The sequence below is a fragment of the Chanos chanos genome, chromosome 8 (assembly GCF_902362185.1).
Source record: "Chanos chanos chromosome 8, fChaCha1.1, whole genome shotgun sequence".
Classification (NCBI taxonomy): domain Eukaryota; kingdom Metazoa; phylum Chordata; class Actinopteri; order Gonorynchiformes; family Chanidae; genus Chanos; species Chanos chanos.
In genome coordinates, this window is record NC_044502.1 from 405,867 (window position 1) to 429,426 (window position 23,560).

Here is a 23,560-nt window from a genome sequence, read left to right on the forward strand (position 1 = left end):
TTCACTATAAGAACTTCACCATAAGAACTTCACTATAAGAACTTCACTATAAGAACTTCACCATAAGAACTTCACTATAAGAACTTCACCATAAGAACTTCACTATAAGAACTTCACCATAAGAACCTGCTTTTTTTGTCTTTAGATTGTAATCTCCGCCATCACAGCCACTTAAAAGATATTAATCTCATGTGTTCAGATGACAAGCACCATTAAACACCATTAGTTTCCAGTTTACCTCCAGTTTAATCTCTCACAATGACCCACATCAGTAATAGAGGCCAACATAACATTACTGGCCCGCTGCAGGGCTCTCCCTCTGTCATTGTCTGGGTTCATTAGGTCTGATAAGGTAGTTTATGTTTAAAGGTAATGTTGCGTTGTCTTGTCTTCTGCCAAAGAACTGTTTTTGTGCAGAAATTGAGCTTTAGTTATTTATAGCGTAATGTAGACACTGTAGTGTGTGTGTGTGTGTCTGTTTATATGTACACACACAGATGTATGAATGTTCATAAATGTGCCTAGGGCAGACAGTAACGTGTGTGTTGTGTGACTCCTGGCTGTTCTCAGGAGGGACGCGCTGGCAGGAAGACGGCTGTGAGGAGTTGGAGGGTCCACAGTGTCCAGAAGGGTAACAGAGTTCCTCTCCCTTTAGTTCCTGTCTCTGCACAAACATGGACTGCACTGTGGACAGATACAGCACTGTTTAATCTCACCGCTCAGGAAAAGACAAGGACAGTTACTGCTTCAGTCTCATTTGTTAAAGCCAAGTTAGTAGTGCTGAGTGTGTGTGTCCTCAGCCAACCAGTCCTCAGCTCATGAAACGTCGCCTTAATTCCATGAACTAATAACTTACTTTATTACTCACAACAAACGCAATTTAGCTGTAACTCTGTCTCTCTGTATGGTATAGTCACCAAATGTTCCAACAATAAAAGACTATGTGTTGAGTCAGATCAAATGACAGAGAGAGACAGAGAAGGAGAGAGTTTTAGGAATGGAAAGGCCTGGCACATCTGGGAGTTTGTGCTTACTGGAGAAGGAATGAGTGGAGTAGAGAACAAAACCCACAGGGAAAAACACCCTTCATGTTTTTTTGTGGCTTTGTGGGCAGAATTTTACTGGGCTGTTGTGTGTGTGTGTGTGTGTCTGTGTGTCTGTGTGTCTGTGTGTGTGCACCCACATGTGTGGTGTGTGTGTGTGTGTGTTTGTGTCTCTGGATGTGTGTGTGTGTGCGTGTGCATGTGCATATGTGTGTTCGCGCGCATGTTTGTGTGTGTGTCTGTGTGTGTGCCCACATGTGTGGTGTGTTTGTGCGCGTGTGTGTGTGTGTGCGTGTGTGTGTGTGTGTGTGTGTGTGTGTGTGTGCCCACATGTGTGGTGTGTTTGTGCGCGTGTGTGTTAGTGTTTTTATGTGTCTGTGTGCTGTGCGTCTGTGTCCATCTGTGTGCATGTCCATGTGTGTATGTGTATGTGTATGTGTGTGTGTCTATGCGTGTGTGTGTGTGTGTCTGTGTGCATCTGCGTGTGTGTGTGTGTGTAGGCTGTCAGTGTGTGTGTGTCTTTGTGTGTGTAGGGTCTCTGTGTGTGTGTGTGTGTGTGTGTGCGCGTGCGTGTGTGTGTGCGTGTGTGTAGGCTTTGAGTGTGTGTGTGTAGAGCGTCAGTGTGTGTGTGTGTGTGTGTGTGTGTAGGGTGTGAGTGTGTAATGAGTCTGTTACTTTAGGAGCTATTTTTAGGGATCAGTTTTACTTTAGAAGTTTTTTGAAAACATGAAATGATTTTTGTCCTTGGAATTAGACCCATTTGATGTGTGTTTCTGTGGAAAACCCTTGTGGGAAAAAATGAAAAACCTCAGAAGATTGTATTCACTCACTCTTTTAGTTTACTTTCTCTGAGTGAATAAAACCAGTGTTTCTTACCGCAGACCGACTTGATCACAGGACTGCTCTGAGTTTGGCACCACTAACACACTGAACAATGGAACAAAAGCCCTTTGTCTGTCAGTGTTTACACACAATGTTGTGTTCTTTGATATTTTTGCATAGTGTAATAGCAGGGCTTTTGCAGAGTGGCATGGCATGGGGGAGAGCAGTGAGTTGGGGGCTGATTGGGGCAGATTGGACGGCGTGTCATGTAACTGGGGGCATGCCAGATGGTTCATATTTATACTGGGGAACTGAATAGATGAGATACACCTGCACCAACTGGACCCATACTTTGGGCAAAAATGTCCAGAGACGGATTCCTGAATACATACAAAAAGTTCACATGCCTCTAAACCATGAATCTGTTGTGTGTGACATTTTTATGATTAGCTTTGCAATAACTTTGTGCCTCTCTCACCCCAAATCTTATCCTCAAAAAACAACCCACACCTCCCCTCAGTTTGGTCTTCTCCAAGACATCAGACCTGGAAAAGACACTCAAACACTAACCAAAGTCTAATGTTTGGAAACTTCAGCTTTCCAAACAAAGAGAGGAAATCTTGATAGAAAAGAACAGGTTTGCTGTTTTTCCTCATTTGCTCTTAAATTAAAAATAACTTTTAGGGAATGAACTGTTGCATGATTAGATACATGTTTAGATACATGTTTAGATACATGATTAGATACATGATTAGATACATGTTTAGATGCATGTTTAGATACATGTTTAGATACATGTATAGATACATGTTTAGATACATGTTTAGATACATGTATAGATACATGTTTAGTAGAGCCCGACCGATATAGGACTTTTCCAACCGATACCGATTTCGACATTTGATTATTTAAAAATCCGATAATGATAATGATAATGATAATGATAATGATATATTGGCCGATATTTTTTTACCGAAACACATACTGTATGTGAATGTGTGATTTGTGAATGTATGATATTTGATATGTGAATGTGTGATATATGAATGTGTGATATATGAATGTGTGATGTGTGAATGTGTGATATATGAATGTGTGATATATGAATGTGTGATGTGTAAATGTGTGATGTGTGAATGTGTGATGTGTGAATGTGTGATGTGTGAATGTGTGATATGTTAATGTGTGATATGTGAATGTGTGATATGTGCTTTGCTAATGTGTGATACGTGATATGTGAATGTGTGATGTGTGATATGTGAATGTGTGATATGTGAATGTGTAATGTGTGATATGTGTGATAGGTGATATGTGAATGTGTGATATGTGAACGTGTGATATGTTAATGTGTGATGTGTGAATGTGTGATATGTGATATGTGATATGTGATATGTGAATGTGTGATGTGTGAATGTGTGATGTGTGAATGTGTGATATGTGAATGTGTGATATGTGAATGTGTAATATGTGATATGTGATATGTTAATGTGTGATGTGTGAATGTGTGATATGTGAATGTGTGATATGTGAATGTGTGAATGTGTGATATGTAAATGTGTGATATATGAATGTGTGATGTGTGAATGTGTGATATGTGATATGTGAATGTGTGATGTGTGAATGTGTGATGTGTGAATGTGTGATATGTGAATGTGTGATATGTGAATGTGTGATATGTGAATGTGTGATATATGAATGTGTGATATGTTAATGTGTGAGTGTGTGAATGTGTGATATGTGAATGTGTGATATGTGAATGTGTTATATGTGAATGTGTGATGTATGAATGTGTGATATGTGATGTGTGAATGTGTGATATATGAATGTGTGATATGTTAATGTGCGATATGTGAATGTGTGATATGTGAATGTGTGATATATGAATGTGTGATATGTTAATGTGTGAGTGTGTGAATGTGTGATATGTGAATGTGTGATATGTGAATGTGTTATATGTGAATGTGTGATGTATGAATGTGTGATATGTGATGTGTGAATGTGTGATATATGAATGTGTGATATGTTAATGTGCGATATGTTAATGTGTGATATGTGAATGTGTAATATGTTAATGTGTGATGTGTGAATGTGTGATATGTGAATGTGTGAATGTGTGATATGTGAATGTGTGATATGTGAATGTGTAATATGTGAATGTGTGATATGTGAATGTGTGCATGTGTGAATATGTGAATGTGTGATGTGTGAATGTGTGAATGTGTGAATGTGTGAACGTGTGAACGTGTGAATGTGTGAATGTGTGATATGTGAATGTGTGAATGTGTGATATGTGATATGTGATATGTTAATGTGTGATATGTGATGTGTAAATGTGTGCAATGTTAATGTGTGATGTGTGAATGTGTGATATGTGAATGTGTGAATGTTTGATATGTGAATGTGTGAATGTGTGATATGTGAATGTGTGATGGGTGAATGTGTGAATGTGTGCATGTGTGATGTGTGAATGTATGATGTATGAATGTGTGATATGTGAATGTGTGATATGTGAATGTGTAATATGTGAATGTGTGATATGTGAATGTGTGATGTGTGAATGTGTGAATGTGTGAACGTGTGAACGTGTGAACGTGTGAACGTGTGAATGTGTGAATGTGTGATATGTGAATGTGTGAATGTGTGATATGTGATATGTTAATGTGTGATATGTGATGTGTAAATGTGTGCAATGTTAATGTGTGATATATGAATATGTGATATGTGAATGTGTGATGTGTAAATGTGTGATGTGTGAATGTGTGATATGTTAATGTGTGATATGTGAATGTGTAATATGTGAATGTGTGATATGTGAATGTGTGATATGTGAATGTGTGATATGTTAATGTGTGATGTGTAAATGTGTGATGTGTGAATGTGTGATATGTGAATGTGTGATATGTGAATGTGTGATATGTTAATGTGTGATATGTGAATGTGTGATATGTTAATGTGTGATATGTGAATGTGTGATATATGAATGTGTGATATATGAATGTGTGATGTGTGAATGTGTGTCAGCATCCCAGTGGAATTCATGGCTATTGTTCTCCGTGTGTTCTTGTTGTTTCCAGTTTCTCCAGGCCCCCTGTCATACTGGTGTCACTGGATGGTTTCAGAGCAGGTTACCTGAAAGCCTATGGCAGTCTGCTACCTGTGCTCAGCAAATTAAGTATGTTTATGTTTATGTTTGTGTTTATTCAACTGTTAATATCAAGGCAAGTATCACCTTAAACTTGTTTTCTTTTCTGTCTCCCTCAGGAAAGTGTGGCACTTCGACTCCATACATGCGTCCAGCCTATCCCACCAAGACCTTCCCCAATCACTACACTATAGTGACCGTGAGTGCTACACTAACCCTAACCCTGACCCTGACCCTGACCCTAACCCTAACCCTGACCCTGACCCTGACCCTGACCCTGACCCTGACCCTGACCTTGACCCTGACCCTGACCCTGACCCTGACCCTAACCCTGACCCTAACCCTTTCCCACCAAGACCTTCCCCAATCACTACACTATAGTGACCGTGAGTCCTACCCTAACCCTAACCCTGACCCTTACCCTAACCCTGACCCTGACCCTAACCCTGACCCTAACCCTAACCCTGACCCTGACCCTGACCCTGACCCTGACCCTGACCCTGACCCTAACCCTGACCCTGACCCTAACCCTAACCCTGACCCTAACCCTGACCCTAACCCTTTCCCACCAAGACCTTCCCCAATCACTACACTATAGTGACCGTGAGTGCTACACTAACCCTAACCCTGACCCTGACCCTGACCCTGACCCTGACCCTAACCCTAACCCTGACCCTGACCCTGACCCTAACCCTGACCCTAACCCTAACCCTGACCCTAACCCTGACCCTGGCATTATCCTTACATACGTTAGATACGGCACTGACCTTAATGCTGAGACTCTAAGATACTGAATCTGCCTTGTGACAGGTTATAAACACACGTCTCCAATCATTTGGTAAAATGCTTAAAACTGTGTATGTGTGTGTATGTGTGTGTGTGCGTGTTTGTGCGTGTTTGTGCACGCATGTGTGTGTGGGGGGTGTGTGTGTGTGCATGTATGCTGGGGGGGTGTTCTTTAGGGTCTGTATCCTGAGTCTCATGGGATCATTGACAATAAAATGTATGACGTGACCCGCAATGCCACCTTCAGTTTGAAAGTCGCCGAGAAGTTCAACCCAGACTGGTACCAAGGAGAACCAGTGAGTACACAGTATCATTGTTCAACTCAGACTGGTACCAAGGAGAACCAGTGAGTACACAGTATCATTGTTCAACTCAGACTGGTACAACCCATGGTGTTTGTTAGAAGACCTGAAGCTGGCACTGTCTAGAGACATGGTGAGCTTCTCTATAGCCAGGATATCTGTGAGATATGCTGGTGTGTATGTGGACTCATCTCAGTGTTCATTTATACAGACTATGCCTCAGACAGCTGAGGTACAAACTGCTCTGGAGTGTTTAATATGTATTTTAGAGTGAATCTTTCAGACTAAGTGTTTTTAATATGTATTTTAAAGTGAATCTTTCAGAATAAGTATTTTTAATATGTATTTTAGAGTGAATCTTTCAGACTGTTTTTAATATGTATTTTAGTGTAAATCTTTTAGACTAAGGTATGAATTTGAATTGTGCAAAACGACCTGAAACCTGAAACTTCTATATCACAGCCTGTGTTTCTGATACATGGCTTTAGACGCGTCACAGTATGACATGTGCAAGTATGACACACCACGGTATGACGTCACGGTATGACATCACAGTATGACGTCACAGTATGACGTGTAACTGTATGAAATACCACAGTATGACTATGACATTGTGATGATATGACATGGGGCATGTGATGAGATGACATGTGACTGTATGGCATGTTACTGTATGACATGTGACAGTGTGCCATATGACGGGATGACATGTGGGGTGTGTGTCTGTATGACACGAGGATATATGTTCCTAGTGGAAAAGTTATTGTTCTGTGATTACAGAGCAGATGTTGTAATTAAATTCCCATGAATTTCGTCAGTCATTTGATTCCAGTAACATCCCGGGGAAAAACTCTCTTTCCTCACGCATGATCTGCTTCTGGGAGTAATTACTGTCTCTGCCTCCTCAAGAGATTGTCTTCCTGTTTACAAAATGGATTTATTTTGAGAGAGAAGGGATGTGACTCTACCCACCTGCAGTCTGAAAACTCATCGCTTTGACACAGGCTCTGTGAATGTACGTTTGGCACAGAGACTGTGAGAACGTGAGTTAGACACAGAGACAGTGTGAATGCGCGTTTGGCACAGAGACTGTGAGAACGTGAGTTAGACACAGAGACAGTGTGAATGTGCGTTTGGCACAGAGACTGTGATAACGTGAGTTAGACACAGAGACAGTGTGAATGTGCGTTTGGCACAGAGACTGTGAGAACGTGAGTTAGACACAGAGACAGTGTGAATGCGCGTTTGGCACAGAGACTGTGAGAACGTGAGTTAGACACAGAGACAGTGTGAATGTGCGTTTGGCACAGAGACTGTGAGAACGTGAGTTAGACACAGAGACAGTGTGAATGTGAGTTTGACACAGAGCCTGTGAGAACGTGAGTTAGACACAGAGACAGTGTGAATGTGCGTTTGGCACAGAGACTGTGAGAACGTGAGTTAGACACAGAGAGAGTGTGAATGTGCGTTTGGCACAGAGACTGTGAGAACGTGAGTTAGACACAGAGACAGTGTGAATGTGCGTTTGGCACAGAGACTGTGAGAACGTGAGTTAGACACAGAGACAGTGTGAATGTGCGTTTGGCACAGAGACTGTGAGAACGTGAGTTAGACACAGAGACAGTGTGAATGCGCGTTTGGCACAGAGACTGTGAGAACGTGAGTTAGACACAGAGACAGTGTGAATGTGCGTTTGGCACAGAGACTGTGAGAACGTGAGTTAGACACAGAGACAGTGTGAATGTGAGTTTGACACAGAGACTGTGAGAACGTGAGTTAGACACAGAGACAGTGTGAATGTGCGTTTGGCACAGAGACTGTGAGAACGTGAGTTAGACACAGAGACAGTGTGAATGTGAGTTTGACATAGAGACAGTGTGAATGTGAGTTTGACACAGAGACTGTGAGAATGTGTGTGTGACACAGAGACAGTGTGAATGTGAGTTTGACATAGAGACAGTGTGAATGTGAGTTTGACATAGAGACAGTGTGAATGTGTGTGTGACACAGAGACAGTGTGAATGTGAGTTTGACATAGAGACAGTGTGAATGTGAGTTTGACATAGAGACAGTGTGAATGTGAGTTTGACATAGAGACAGTGTGAATGTGAGTTTGACACAGAGACTGTGAGAATGTGAGTTAGACACAGAGACAGTGTGAATGTGAGTTAGACACAGAGACAGTGTGAATGTGTGTTTCACAGAGACTGCGTTAATGTGAGTTTGCCACAGAGAATGTGAGTTTGACACAGAGACTATGTGAATGTGTGTGTGACACAGAGACTGAGAATGTGAGTTTGACACAGAGACTGTGAGAATGTGAGTTTGCCACAGATTATGTGAGTTTGACACAGAGACTATGTGAATGTGTGTGTGACACAGAGACTGTGAGAATGTGAGTTTGACATAGAGACAGTGTGAATGTGAGTTTGACACAGAGACTGTGAGAATGTGAGTTGGACACAGAGACAGTGTGAATGTGTGTTTCACAGAGACTGCGTTAATGTGAGTTTGCCACAGAGAATGTGAGTTTGACACAGAGACTATGTGAATGTGTGTGTGACACAGAGACTGTGTGAATGTGAGTTTGACACAGAGACTGTGAGAATGTGAGTTAGACACAGAGACAGTGTGAATGTGTGTTTCACAGAGACTGCGTTAATGTGAGTTTGCCACAGATTATGTGAGTTTGACACAGAGACTATGTGAATGTGTGTGTGACACAGAGACTGTGAGAATGTGAGTTTGACATAGAGACAGTGTGAATGTGAGTTTGACACAGAGACTGTGTGAATGTGAGTTTGACACAGAGACTGTGTGAATGTGTGTTTCACAGAGACTGCATTAATGTGGGTTTGCCACAGAGAATGTGTGAATGTGAGTTTAGCACAGATACTGTGTGAATGTGTGTGTGACACAGAGACTGTGTGAATGTGAGTTTCACAGAGACTGCATTAATGTGAGTTTGACACAGATCAATGATCTAGGGATGTTTATTGTGCCACCCAGCAGTCTTCAAGACGCTTGACAGAGAGCAGAGTCCAAAGAACAAGCAGATGTCATGCCAAAAAGCAGTCAGAGGCAGGCAAACAATCCAAAAGAGCAGACAAAGGCAAATTCCAGGGACAGGCAGAAGGTTCAAAAATCAGGTGCAGGGCAAGACAGGAAGGCAGAGGAAGCAAAATCCAACAGGCAAAAAACAGACAGAGGTCAAATACAGAAGGCAATCAGAATAACAGAAGGCGAGAACAACACACTGGGGACAGCGGTACGAACTGACAAACAAAGGGTAGAACAGGCAGGGTTTAAATAGACAGACTAATTACAACTTCAACGAGAGACAGGTGAGCACAATGGCACAATAAGTGAGGGGCGGGGCCAGAGCTCATGGAAAACCAAAATAAACAAAAGCACATGACAAAACCAAAAACAAATGACAGCTAACACCAGACATGACCAGCAGGGGCACAACAGAGAAAACAGTTCATGCAGGAACCCTGACACTAATACTCTAACTGTTCTTTGTGAGGCTTTATGGCTTTATACTGAGTTATGATGGATATTCACACATGTTATACTGAGTCATGATGCATATTCACACATGTTATACTGAGTTGTTATGGATATTCACACATGTTATACTGAGTTATGATGGATATTCACACATGTTATACTGAGTTATGATGCATATTCACACATGTTATACTGAGTTGTTATGGATATTCACACATGTTATACTGAGTTATGATGGATATTCACACATATTATACTGAGTTATGATGGATGTTCATACGTGTTATACTGAGTTGTGATGGATATTCACACGGCCCTCAGAGTCTTTTACTAGACCAGGCCTTGAGTTTGTTGAGAAGAAAGAGTCTCATTCACTTCACTTGTCCCTGCTGCTCTCAGCTCACTGTTACCCCAGGCTTTCCTTATGCTCTGTTTTTAGTTTACACCCATATTTCACACAGTGTTTGGCTGCACGCTGTATAGTGGAGACCCCATACAGGGAAACGGCTTCAGATGAAGTGCACTTATCATTATTGGAAGCCACAAAAATAAGGCTCTGAACTTTATCATCCAAAAGAGAACTATCGTGGGAAAACACCATTTCAGACAAAATGTGTTTCTCAAATAAGTTCTAAATTACCTCTTTTGTTATCTACTCATACTATTTCTCTGTGCCAAACTCAAAACTCAAACCACTAACGATTATCTTTGCTCCAGTCTGATCTTGTGCAACTGAAAGGTTTGGCAAAGATATCTATGGATTCAGACTCTCACACAGAGGGGGCTCAGGAATATCCAAATGAAGACTCCTTCATATGACGAACCTCTGCTAGCCATGGGCATACACTCACAGGGCTGCACCGTCAGCCACATATGAAATATGGATATTACAACATTCCCACTTCACCCACAGACTGCACAGGAAAACATGCCTCATCCTGTGACAGACCTCAGAGGCTGGAACATGAGTGAAATTATATATTTTTATCTGTTTACAGCCCCTCAGAGGGAAGGAAAACCTCTCACTGTTGTCTCTGTGTGTTTTCCTCAACAACACTCTGTGTTCTGACAGTAATGTGTTGTCTTGTTTTGGGGGTTACACTGAGACATGAGTAATAACATTTAGACAAACGCTTACAGATGTGGATTTTGCCATGACTTGTATGCATTGTGAGGTGATTTTATCAGTCAGCAGCAGAGTTTGAAAGCCCTCTTGCTGTGTGTTGTTGTGCCAAGGTGTGGCTCACAGCTATGCAGAACAACCTGAGGACTGGAACCTTCTTCTGGCCTGGATCTGACGTCCCGATTCAGGGCAAATACCCACATTTCTTCAAAATGTATGACAGGTTAGTGCCCTGAATCTGCCCATTGCAGAGCCCAGAGCAGCCTGCTCAGCACAGCACAGGTTAGCTCCTGGAACATAGTAACGCTAAAGCCAACAACAACAACAACAACAACATCGGCTCTAGCAGCTCGTGTTTTTCCCTAAAACTCATTACTGTTTATTTTACTGTTCATTCGCCTTTCTGAAGGAGTATCGTGTTTGAGAAGAGGGTGGCCACAGTACTGCAATGGATGAGTTTACCCCGCAGACAAAGGTAACGAACTAACTTCATTTATGTGTTTATTCAGTGGTCTGTCTGAACTCCATGGAAACATAGTGTAGTTTCAGACTTCATTCCAATGCCATTGCAAACTGACTGTGGAAATGGGTAGTGAGAGAGAAATTTCTTGAACTCTTCACTACCTTTTAATGTGTTTCTTCTGTAACGGAAGTAAAATCCCAAATCTGTGTGTTCCCTCATTTAAGGAAAGTGGGTTTTAAATACAGATACCCACCTGAGACATTCTCATTATGTCTCCTCTAGGCCAGACTTCTACACCTTATACCTGGAAGAACCAGATTCCTCAGGCCATCAATATGGGCCCATGAGCAGTCAGGTAAGCTCATACTCTCAGTCACACCAGGGTCTGCCACACTCCTCATTAAACTCAGACAACCAGAGACAACCAAAAAGACAAGATCAATCATGTTTAACGGACACTTTGATATGTCAGTTTTGTGTCACTCTTGATGTTGTCACTGGATTGACCATCATGCTGTGCTTCCCACACTGTGGGGGTCGTTCTGAAGGTCATTGCAGCTCTGATGAACGTGGACCGGATTCTGGGCCTTCTGATGGATGGTCTGAAAGAGAGGAACCTGCACAAATGTGTGAACTTGGTTGTTGTCTCGGATCATGGTAAGAGCTCGTTAACCTCTCATTATTACTCATTATACCCTTCATTAAACTCTATAGCCTTCATTAAACTCATTATACTCTTCATTAAACTCTATAGCCATCATTAAACTCTATAGCCTTCATTAAACTCATTATACTCTTCATTAAACTCTATACCCTTCATTAAACTCTATACCCTTCATTAAACTCATTATACTCTTCATTAAACTCTATACTCTTCATTAAACTCTATACTCTTCAACTCTATACCCTTCATTAAACTCTATACTCTTCAACTCTATACTCTTCATTAAACTCATTATACTCTTCATTAAACTCTATAGCCTTCATTAAACTCATTATACTCTTCATTAAACTCTATAGCCTTCATTAAACTCTATACCCTTCATTAAACTCATTATACTCTTCATTAAACTCATTATACTCTTCATTTAACTCTATACCCTTCATTAAACTCTATACTCTTCATTAAACTCATTATACTCTTCATTTAACTCTATACCCTTCATTAAACTCTATACTCTTCATTAAACTCTATAGCCTTCATTAAACTCTATACCCTTCATTAAACTCTATACTCTTCATTAAACTCTATACCCTTCATTAAACTCTATACCCTTCATTAAACTCATTATACTCTTCATTAAACTCTATACTCTTCATTAAACTCTATACTCTTCAACTCTATACCCTTCATTAAACTCTATACTCTTCAACTCTGTACTCTTCATTAAACTCATTATACTCTTCATTAAACTCTATAGCCTTCATTAAACTCATTATACTCTTCATTAAACTCTATAGCCTTCATTAAACTCTATACCCTTCATTAAACTCTATACTCTACTTCATTAAACTCTGTACTCTACTTCATTAAACTCTATACTCTTCATTAAACTCTATACTCTTCATTAAACTTTATACCCTTCATTAAACTCTATACTCTACTTCATTAAACTCTATACTCTTCATTAAACTCTGTACTCTTCATTAAACTCTATACTCTTCATTAAACTCTATACCCTTCATTAAACTCTATACTCTACTTCATTAAACTCTATACTCTTCATTAAACTCTGTACTCTAAACTCTTCACTTCAGCTGAACCTCTGATCGCTGTAAGACCTCAGCATGGTGAGCTGCTGTTAGCTTAGCAGTACTGTTCATAGGTTTGTTTGCTTTAACCACATCTGTGCTGAAACACTTTTTAACCTCTCACTCAGATTTTTCCACACCCACAAAAGACAGAGCCATGTGCCCTCTGCTGTACAGGCCAGACTCACATAAAGAAAAACCAAGAACATTCGAACCGTCAAACAATGGTTGCTCTAAAGCCATAAACAGGGTCATGACTGGGTCGGGTGAAAATTCCTGGCTGTCCAGAACGTAGACTCAGACACACACAGGGTCTTGTTTCCTGTTCCTCTGAACAAAACTTTCCCCTTCCCCCTCACACAGCCACAGAGCCACAGAGCTGGCTCAATGCACCGTTTGCCCTCCCCATTTATCTGTACTATATGTTCACTTATACACCCAGATTCTGTTTAAAACGGAAAAAATAACCCTATGAATCCAACATTACCTGTAAGTCTCATCTCAAATCCATCTCTTGTATGTATATGAATATCAAAGCCTTTTATGAAAATATGAAGATCAAAGCCTGTTATAAAAGCTTTACATGCCCTGAGAATCAGCATGTCTGTTATTTTAACTGTGCTGACACACAAACGGGTCTTATGCTCATTACTCTGTTGGCATCATGTCAGGACAGGACTGAATATAGCCCACGCTAGACCAAAACAGCTACGAATAAGTGTCACTGAGAGCAATGTTTGTATGTTGTTGAGAATATTTTTATGGGGGGAGGGGTTCAGTGCTTTATTTTTGTCATGTACTGTTGGGCTGGGTTGGGCCTGGCTCCGTTTTTTCCTGAAACTGTAGCATGTGTGGGTATGGCCAAGCTGTACACTGGTTCTGAATCTGAGGTGGAAGTACTCTGTTACCATGGTGTAAGGTGTGGGTGTTTCCATGGTGAGTGGTCAGAAACAGAGACAGTCCCTGCTGCCAAGCCCTTACTGTTCCTGGGGGCTCTGTCTGTATGGGTGGGGACCACATTCAGATGTGCCATCTGCTGTGCGTGTGTGTGCTTTGTAATTAAGCTGGTAAAACACTGGCAGATGAGATGCAGATGTAGCAGGCTGTATGTCTGTAATCTTAAATATTACGCAACGCTTTAATTGTAACACTGGGTTTTTAATCAATCCAGCAGACAGTCATTAGTGGTTAGAGCGGTGAAAACGAGTCCATCTCTGTTCTGTGTTTGTGCCTTGATGCACCATACGCAAAAATCAGATCTTCCATGTCATGTCGTCCACAGTAACAGAATCAGCAGCAACAAAGGCCAGGTAACTTAAACAAACAGGCCAGGTAATTTAAACAAACAGGCCAGGTAACTTAAACAACAGATCAGGTAATGTAACAAACAGACCAGGTAATGTAACAAACGGGCCAGGTAACTTAAACAAACAGGCCAGGTAACTTAAACAACAGATCAGGTAATGTAACAAACAGACCAGGTAATGTAACAAACGGGCCAGGTAATGTAACAAACAGGCCAGGTAACTTAAACAAACAGGCCAGGTAATGTAACAAACAGACCAGGTAATGTAACAAACAGGCCAGGTAATGTAACAAACAGGCCAGGTAATGTAACAAACAGACCAGGTAATGTAACAAACAGACCAGGTAATGTAACAAACAGACCAGGTAATGTAACAAACAGGCCAGGTAATGTAACAAACAGACCAGGTAATGTAACAAACAGACCAGGTAATGTAACAAACAGGCCAGGTAAGGTAACAAACAGGCCAGGTAATGTAACAAACAGACCAGGTAATGTAACAAACAGACCAGGTAATGTAACAAACAGGCCAGGTAATGTAACAAACAGACCAGGTAATGTAACAAACAGACCAGGTAACTTAAACAAACAGACCAGGTAAGGTAAGTGAACAGTCTGAATGGCCTTTTTGAATAGATTCTTACCGGCCAGTGTATAATTTTAAAACAGTCCCAAATGTTTAATTTTCCTCAGTGCAAAGTCAAATGGCAACATCAGATCTATTTGATGTTTTATAACATAAATAACAAACATGTATTTACTCTTCGTCCGTCTGCTGATAAATGTTGTCATGACAACCACAGGAATGGAGGAAGCATCCTGTAAGAAGGCGGCGTACGTGTCGTCGTACCAAGATAACATTGGTGATTTCACGGTCATCCAAGGTCCCGCCGCCAGGATTCGACCCAAACGGCTTCCTGAGGAGTTTTTCACATGTACGTCTCACCCTAACCCACCCTCTTCAGGAGAAACGCACGCATATGTGTGTGTGTGTCCATAGGCCATATCCTTATCTGTAACTGTTTTTTCCTGTCGTTCTTTTCTCTTCCAGTTGACTATGAGGGCTTGGTGAAGAATTTGTCGGTATGAAAGTCCCTGTAGAACAGTTGACATTCAGGATAATGTCAGTCTGCTTTTTTGTACTTTCCCATTTTGAAACTGTCTGTCACTCACCTTGATCACTCATTTGTCATGCCCTGTCGTCTGTCTCTCTCTCTCTGTCTGTGTCTGTCTGTCTGTCTGTCACTGTCTCTCTTTGTCTCTCTGTCTATGTCTGTCTGTCTGTCTCTCGCTTTCTCTCTCGGTCTCTCTCTTTCTCTCTCTGTCTGTCTGTCTCTCTCTGTCTGTCTGTCTTTGTCTCTCTTTGTCTCTCTGTCTCTGTCTCTGTCTGTCTGTCTGTCTGTCTCTCGCTTTCTCTCTCGGTCTCTCTCTCTCTCTCTCTCTCTCTCTCTCTCTCTCTCTCTCTGTCTTTCCTCTCTGTCTTTCTGTCTGTCTGTCTCTGTCTGTGTGTCTGTCTCTCTCTGTCTGTCTGTGTGTGTGTGTGTGTCTCTCTCTGTGTCTCTCTGCCTGTGAAGTGCAGGGCTGCTGACCAGCCGATGAGACCCTATCTGAAGGAGCACCTGCCAAAGCGACTGCACTTTGCTAACAATGTGCGGATAGAGAGGGCCCATCTGTACATGAAAGAACAGTGGCAGGCTGCGCTGTAAGACATCTCTGATAAACTGTTCTCTACTGAAACACATTCATGCATGGGATTTATATATCATCCCCAGAGCTGATGACATTCATTTTTCACTGGTAGCATGGGGTAGTGCTGAAACCTGATTGGTACACTGGTAGAGACACTTAAAAAGGTTTCCGCATCATGAATTAAAAGTTTGCTGCCCACAGTATAGTGTCAAATATCACTCTCAGGTGTAAGAGGACACGAGCCACCCCAGAAACAGTGTCGACTGCTCCATCCCGTCTCCCTGTCTCCTCAGCAGTTTGAATCCAGACTGTCAGTCGGCAGCACACTGGCTCAGTGGCAGTGTAGCATTGGACGTTATCCAGGAACAGTGCTCCATTATGAGACCATACAATCATGTCTTCTCAAATGTTTTCCAACTGTGGGCTTCATTGTGGTGTGCTTAAATCTTAGAAAGACACAGCTATTCTTATGGTTGGTTCAGTATTTATCATCACCAGTTTAGTTTGGTGACATTTTCATGAGTAGAATATATGCAGCTAAAATGATAATGTCATATTCTGTTTTTCCCACAGTCAACCAAAGGAGATAAAATACTGCCTCGGTGGGTTCCATGGCTCAGATAACGTCTTCAAAAACATGCAGGTTGGTTTAGGAAACATATCTTCATACAAGTGCAGTTTGATGACTTATTCAGGTTGTGACAGCTGAGATGATAACATTAGCACCTTCAGTCTGAAGCAGTGAGCGTGTGGTGTTGGGTGCATTATTGATAACACTGCTGAAGACGCCATGAGTTCTACTAAAGTCGCGCTCAGAAATCGGCTGGCCGTCGTAACGGCTCCTGATCAGGAGACTGAGGGAGTAAATGCATGAGACCAGTCATGTGACCGTTTGGGAGGATGAAACATGCACTCCGGTACACTACCCAAAAACAGGAACAGAGATAACGCCCCCTACTGGATCTGGGTTGTTTCTGCATGCCGGGGAAGACAGCCTTTTAAATTACAGAGAAGCCTCAGCCCCTCTCAGGTCAACATTTTTATCCACTCTAATGGAAAATGATACAAAAAAACAGATTCTATCTCAGTACTAATGAACTCAAAACTAAACACAAAACGTTTAACAACCAAATTCCAACTGGTTTTCAATTACACAACTTGAAAATTATAAAGATCAGAAATAAGGTTCAGTATTCATCCACAGCCCTTGTGCAACGTTCAGTCCACAAGTCAAGAAGAGCTGTTACATTTGTCACTGGAATTTTTTGAAAATTGTTTAATTGCACAGAAGTTAACCAATCAGTAAACCTCTTGCTAAGGAACCAAATGTTGGCCGAAGTGACTTGGCCAACGTCAGGCCTGTTTCACATAGTTCTCTCACTTCCAAAGTCCTCACAAAAACTGCCGCTATGTTCACTGTTGCAGAGAAAACATTTCTTAAGCAGTCATTCAGGCTTTATACCACACCACAGGACAAAGCCTGCACCAGTTAGCGGGTTGAATGACTAGCTCGGCTCCTCTGACTGGTTGCATGCCTGTACCAGTTCAGAAAGTGTTGGGTCCTACAGATCATGATATTGTTTTAAACAGGTTGAAAAGTCTTGCTGGTTTAGCAGTTTAGATTCTATTCCTGACTGACTGGTGTCAGTTTGTACATGCAGTGCCCTAAATACACTCAGGACAAGTATGGTGTCCCTCAAGGCTGAGTACTCGGGCTGGTGCTTGTTTTATTTCAGTCAAAGGGAGTTTCTCTCTCTCACTGGTTCCTTAGTCGTGAGTTTCTCTCTCTCACTGGTGTGTTAGTCTTGAGTTTCTCTCTCTCACTGGTGTCTTAGTCTTGAGTTTCTCTCTCTCTCACTGGTGTCTTAGTCTTGAGTTTCTCTCTCTCACTGGTGTCTTAGTCTGAGTTTCTCTCTCTCACTGGTGTCTTAGTCTGAGTTTCTCCCTCTCACTGGTGTGTTAGTCTTGAGTTTCTCTCTCTCACTGGTGTCTTAGTCTGAGTTTCTCCCTCTCACTGGTGTGTTAGTCTGAGTTTCTCTCTCTCACTGGTGTCTTAGTCTTGAGTTTCTCTCTCTCACTGGTGTCTTAGTCTTGAGTTTCTCTCTCTCACTGGTTCCTTAGTCTGAGTTTCTCTCTCTCACTGGTGTCTTAGTCTGAGTTTCTCTCTCTCACTGGTGTCTTAGTCTGAGTTTCTCTCTCTCACTGGTGTCTTAGTCTTGAGTTTCTCTCTCTCACTGGTGTCTTAGTCTGAGTTTCTCTCTCTCACTGGTGTGTTAGTCTTGAGTTTCTCTCTCTCACTGGTGTCTTAGTCTGAGTTTCTCCCTCTCACTGGTGTCTTAGTCTTGAGTTTCTCTCTCTCACTGGTGTCTTAGTCTGAGTTTCTCTCTCTCACTGGTGTGTTAGTCTTGAGTTTCTCTCTCTCACTGGTGTGTTAGTCTGAGTTTCTCTCTCTCACTGGTGTCTTAGTCTGAGTTTCTCTCTCTCACTGGTGTCTTAGTCTGAGTTTCTCTCTCTCACTGGTGTCTTAGTCTGAGTTTCTCTCTCTCACTGGTGTCTTAGTCTGAGTTTCTCTCTCTCACTGGTGTCTTAGTCTTGAGTTTCTCTCTCTCACTGGTGTCTTAGTCTGAGTTTCTCCCTCTCACTGGTGTCTTAGTCTTGAGTTTCTCTCTCTCACTGGTGTCTTAGTCTTGAGTTTCTCTCTCTCACTGGTGTGTTAGTCTTGAGTTTCTCCCCCTCACTGGTGTGTTAGTCTTGAGTTTCTCTCTCTCACTGGTGTCTTAGTCTGAGTTTCTCCCTCTCACTGGTGTCTTAGTCTTGAGTTTCTCTCTCTCACTGGTGTGTTAGTCTTGAGTTTCTCTCTCTCACTGGTGTCTTAGTCTGAGTTTCTCCCCCTCACTGGTTCCTTAGTCTGAGTTTCTCTCTCTCACTGGTGTCTTAGTCTGAGTTTCTCTCTCTCACTGGTGTGTTAGTCTTGAGTTTCTCTCTCTCACTGGTGTCTTAGTCTGAGTTTCTCTCTCTCACTGGTGTGTTAGTCTTGAGTTTCTCTCTCTCACTGGTGTCTTAGTCTTGAGTTTCTCTCTCTCACTGGTGTGTTAGTCTTGAGTTTCTCCCCCTCACTGGTGTCTTAGTCTTGAGTTTCTCCCTCTCACTGGTGTGTTAGTCTTGAGTTTCTCTCTCTCACTGGTGTGTTAGTCTTGAGTTTCTCTCTCTCACTGGTGTCTTAGTCTTGAGTTTCTCTCTCTCACTGGTGTGTTAGTCTTGAGTTTCTCTCTCTCACTGGTGTGTTAGTCTTGAGTTTCTCTCTCTCACTGGTGTCTTAGTCTTGAGTTTCTCTCTCTCACTGGTGTGTTAGTCTGAGTTTCTCTCTCTCACTGGTGTCTTAGTCTGAGTTTCTCTCTCTCACTGGTGTCTTAGTCTGAGTTTCTCTCTCTCACTGGTGTCTTAGTCTTGAGTTTCTCTCTCTCACTGGTGTCTTAGTCTGAGTTTCTCCCTCTCACTGGTTCCTTAGTTTGAGTTTCTCTCTCTCACTGGTGTCTTAGTCTGAGTTTCTCTCTCTCACTGGTGTCTTAGTCTGAGTTTCTCTCTCTCACTGGTGTGTTAGTCTTGAGTTTCTCTCTCTCACTGGTGTCTTAGTCTGAGTTTCTCTCTCTCACTGGTGTCTTAGTCTTGAGTTTCTCTCTCTCACTGGTGTGTTAGTCTTGAGTTTCTCTCTCTCACTGGTGTCTTAGTCTGAGTTTCTCTCTCTCACTGGTGTGTTAGTCTTGAGTTTCTCTCTCTCACTGGTTCCTTAGTCTGAGTTTCTCTCTCTCACTGGTGTCTTAGTCTGAGTTTCTCCCTCTCACTGGTGTGTTAGTCTGAGTTTCTCTCTCTCACTGGTGTCTTAGTCTGAGTTTCTCCCTCTCACTGGTGTCTTAGTCTGAGTTTCTCTCTCTCACTGGTGTCTTAGTCTGAGTTTCTCTCTCTCACTGGTGTCTTAGTCTTGAGTTTCTCCCTCTCACTGGTGTCTTAGTCTGAGTTTCTCTCTCACACTGGTGTCTTAGTCTTGAGTTTCTCTCTCTCACTGGTGTGTTAGTCTTGAGTTTCTCTCTCTCACTGGTGTGTTAGTCTGAGTTTCTCTCTCTCACTGGTGTCTTAGTCTGAGTTTCTCCCTCTCACTGGTGTCTTAGTCTGAGTTTCTCCCTCTCACTGGTGTCTTAGTCTTGAGTTTCTCCCTCTCACTGGTGTCTTAGTCTTGAGTTTCTCTCTCACACTGGTGTCTTAGTCTTGAGTTTCTCTCTCTCACTGATGTGTTAGTCTTGAGTTTCTCTCTCTCACTGGTGTGTTAGTCTGAGTTTCTCTCTCTCACTGGTGTCTTAGTCTGAGTTTCTCTCTCACACTGGTGTCTTAGTCTTGAGTTTCTCTCTCTCACTGGTGTCTTAGTCTGAGTTTCTCTCTCTCACTGGTGTCTTAGTCTGAGTTTCTCTCTCTCACTGGTGTCTTAGTCGTGAGTTTCTCCCTCTCACTGGTGTCTTAGTCTGAGTTTCTCTCTCTCACTGGTTCCTTAGTTGGGCTCACTGGAGTCCCTGGCCCATATCCTGTTAAGCTGCATTGTGGGCATATCTGTTGTAAAGAGCACTATACAAAAGAAGTCAAACTGAAATGACTCGACTAAAATAGTCAATCCTGCCTGAGAAAGCCCAGATGACTGCAGTGCAGGTTTGCAGGTTCGTCTGAGTCATCAGCTGTGTCACAATGGTAGCACAATGTAGGAAAACAGCTGTATTTAAATGGATTCAATGATTTAATGAGTGTGTTTACCTGTGTCAGAGCTGTAAGAGTCATTTGACACCATCTTGTTCATATGTATCTGGAATCCAAACATAGCTCCTTTTGACAACTTCATGTATATTTCTGTTCTGTGGTCTTGGAACGCCTTAGCACATGTCCTTTAGGAAAAAGACCCAGGGTGTGAATAAACTCACTGTCTGAGGTAAAATTACACTGTTCTCCACACGGGTCCAGAGAAATATATAGCTTGTCCCCACAATGTGTCCAGAGAGCCAACATTCTTGTTTACACCAGCCAGGAGTGTCTGACTATGTTTAGAATAGTGTGTCTGCTCTGGTCTCAACATTTGTGAAGGTTTGAAAAAAGAGATGATCCAGGTTTCATGAATTCCTGATTCACACTGAGCCTCAGCCATCCCAAAGGTATTTGTCATAGTTATGTTTGCCTGTTTTTCCCTGTGAATATCAGAGCTATAGGTTTGCGACTTTCTTGGACGTTTCGCTGAGTCCAGGCAGTGGCGCTTCTCCAAACGTGTCAGACAGTCAGGGAGAGGAGGCGGGAAAAGCTGGAGTGACCGGCGGTCGACTAGCGGTTGACCAGCGGTTGTGTGGGATATTTCTAGACTGTCCTGAACACAGTCTCCTGTTCTGCCGCTTCTTCAAAAGGCACTACCAAAAATAGACACCACAAACCGGGAGGAATTTGAGTGGGAAAGGCAGTGATACTGTAGTAATGAATTTGGCCAAAATGCCTTTTTCTCCCAGAAACTTCATGATGGTGAATTTTACTGACATTCATCTCAGCAACATTCAGATGAATGCAAATCTGCTCAGTGTCCTCAGGTTCATTCTGTGTCATCAGTCCGTGTGCATGAATAGTGAATATTATGATGAAAACACGTAACAGTTGGTTGAATAGACAATACTTTATGATTCAACTCTCAGCCATTTAAGGTGAGAAAGGCTGAGAAATTGTATTTTTAATAACTGTTTTGTCTGACACTTTGCAGTCTATATTCATTGGCCATGGCCCAGGGATGAAGTTTAAGACGTCTGTGGCTCCTTTTGAAAGTATTGAAGTCTACAATCTCCTTTGTGGTGAGTCTTATTTAAATATAGGGTAAAGGTTAGGGTCATACTGATTAACCTTTGCTTAGAAATCCAGTGAAAACATGCTGTGGTTTTGATACTCATGTCTGTTTGGTTTGGGGGGGAGGGGGCGGGGGTGTGAACCTAAGTGTTTTTTTTATATTTTGAATGTCTGTCAATATGGAAAATATTTCGTTTCTTTAGTACTGACTGTTTTATTATTACTGACTGTGCTGTTGCTCTTGTTTGGATTTCACTTTTGAATATATGCTGTTAACTGCTAACCAAGACGAAGGTTTAAAGTAAAAAGCCTCAGTGGGGTGGTGGAGGGCTGTGTTCTTCACACAGTAACAGACGCCATGTGCAGACTGACATTCTTCTCTATTCAAGGGTTTAATTCAGGTGTAACTGTTAAGCTTAAATAGGGGCAGTGAATGGCAGCTGACAGGTATGAATAGATGTAAATGGCAGTGAATAGTGAATAGCATCAAATACAGCCTTGTTAGCCCTTTCACCTGCCTCACTGCTGCGTTTGCTCACCCACCACACAGCTGTTTGGGTTTTCCACGTTTACTGACATCACACAGCTCTTTGGGTTTTCCACGTTTACTGACATCACACAGCTGTTTGGGTTTTCCACGTTTACTGACTGAAAAGCTAAATCTCCAGCAGGGCCACACACCTTTTACAGATCTTACAGTTCACAGAGCGCAAAAAACACCAACTCAGAAAATGCATTCACTTCACATTTAGGAAGAGAGGTTTGACTGTGTTGTCGTGTTGTTGTAGATTTGATGGATATTGTGTTGTTGTGTTGTTGTAGATTTGATGGATATTGTGTTGTGTTGTTGTAGATTTGATGGATACTGTGTTGTGTTGTTGTAGATTTGATGGATATTGTGTTGTTGTGTTGTTGTAGATTTGATGGATATTGTGTCGTTGTGTTGTTGTAGATTTGATGGGTATTGTGTTATTGTGTTGTTGTAGATTTGATGGGTATTGCCCCTGCACCGAACAACGGGACACATGGCAGTCTGAATCACCTTTTAAGAAACCCACCATACACACCCGTCTACCCCGCCGAACTGTCCCCGGCCTCCACCTGCATCGCCCGTGGACCCGCTCCCACCGACCCCCTGGGCTGCTCCTGTCCCTCCCTGTCTGAGGACGAGGTAACACCCAGCCCAGGAATAGCACTGAAAGCATTTTGCATAATTTTCCTCTGTCTATAAATAATGTGGTTTATGTAAGTGGTTCTTCTTTAGGGCTTAACGTTCAACAATAGTTCAGTGACCACAGAAACTTTCACTTCCTGTCAGAGCGGCAGGTGCTCAGACAGCCGCTTTCCTGGAGGCACTTCCGCCCCCAAATGAGCTCATCATTCACATGTTCATGTCAGCTGCTGTATCTTATCTCTGTTTATAACCACCAACAAATGTCGGCTGACTGCTTTGTTACATGTGTCTTCAGTAGTAACTGACCAGCTGTTTTTTCATGACTGTTTTGTCTTGAGCTAAAATCATTTCAGGCTCAAATAAACAGGTGATTGATTCTGGGGAATTTTGCCCAAACTGTCTTTTAGGTGAAGACTCTTAACCAGAGAATCGTGAACTCAAACTTGGGTGAGTAAAACACTGGAATCCACGGTCGGTCAGCAGTGGTTGAGTTTTTACTGGTTAAATTGTGCTCTATCCAAAATGCTTGGGTAAGTATGTGTCTGTGTTTTAACAGTAGTTTGTGAAATTTTAAGTGACGTCTGATTCT

At 42.1% G+C, this 23,560-nt stretch overlaps 1 protein-coding gene across 1 annotated transcript in view; it reads left to right on the forward strand.

Annotated features, from left to right (window-relative positions):
* The window catches only part of enpp1 (ectonucleotide pyrophosphatase/phosphodiesterase 1), a 54,516-nt gene that overhangs the window by 14,732 nt on the left and 16,224 nt on the right, over positions 1-23,560 (forward strand). The window contains exons 5-19 of the mRNA XM_030781777.1: positions 571-631; positions 4,940-5,037; positions 5,127-5,206; positions 5,970-6,089; positions 10,845-10,954; positions 11,141-11,206; positions 11,477-11,549; positions 11,743-11,851; positions 15,056-15,187; positions 15,304-15,335; positions 15,827-15,954; positions 16,515-16,584; positions 21,718-21,805; positions 22,784-22,968; positions 23,379-23,418. Coding sequence (XP_030637637.1) covers positions 571-631; positions 4,940-5,037; positions 5,127-5,206; positions 5,970-6,089; positions 10,845-10,954; positions 11,141-11,206; positions 11,477-11,549; positions 11,743-11,851; positions 15,056-15,187; positions 15,304-15,335; positions 15,827-15,954; positions 16,515-16,584; positions 21,718-21,805; positions 22,784-22,968; positions 23,379-23,418 — 1,392 coding nt within the window. The remainder of the gene's footprint in view (positions 1-570; positions 632-4,939; positions 5,038-5,126; positions 5,207-5,969; positions 6,090-10,844; positions 10,955-11,140; positions 11,207-11,476; positions 11,550-11,742; positions 11,852-15,055; positions 15,188-15,303; positions 15,336-15,826; positions 15,955-16,514; positions 16,585-21,717; positions 21,806-22,783; positions 22,969-23,378; positions 23,419-23,560) is intronic.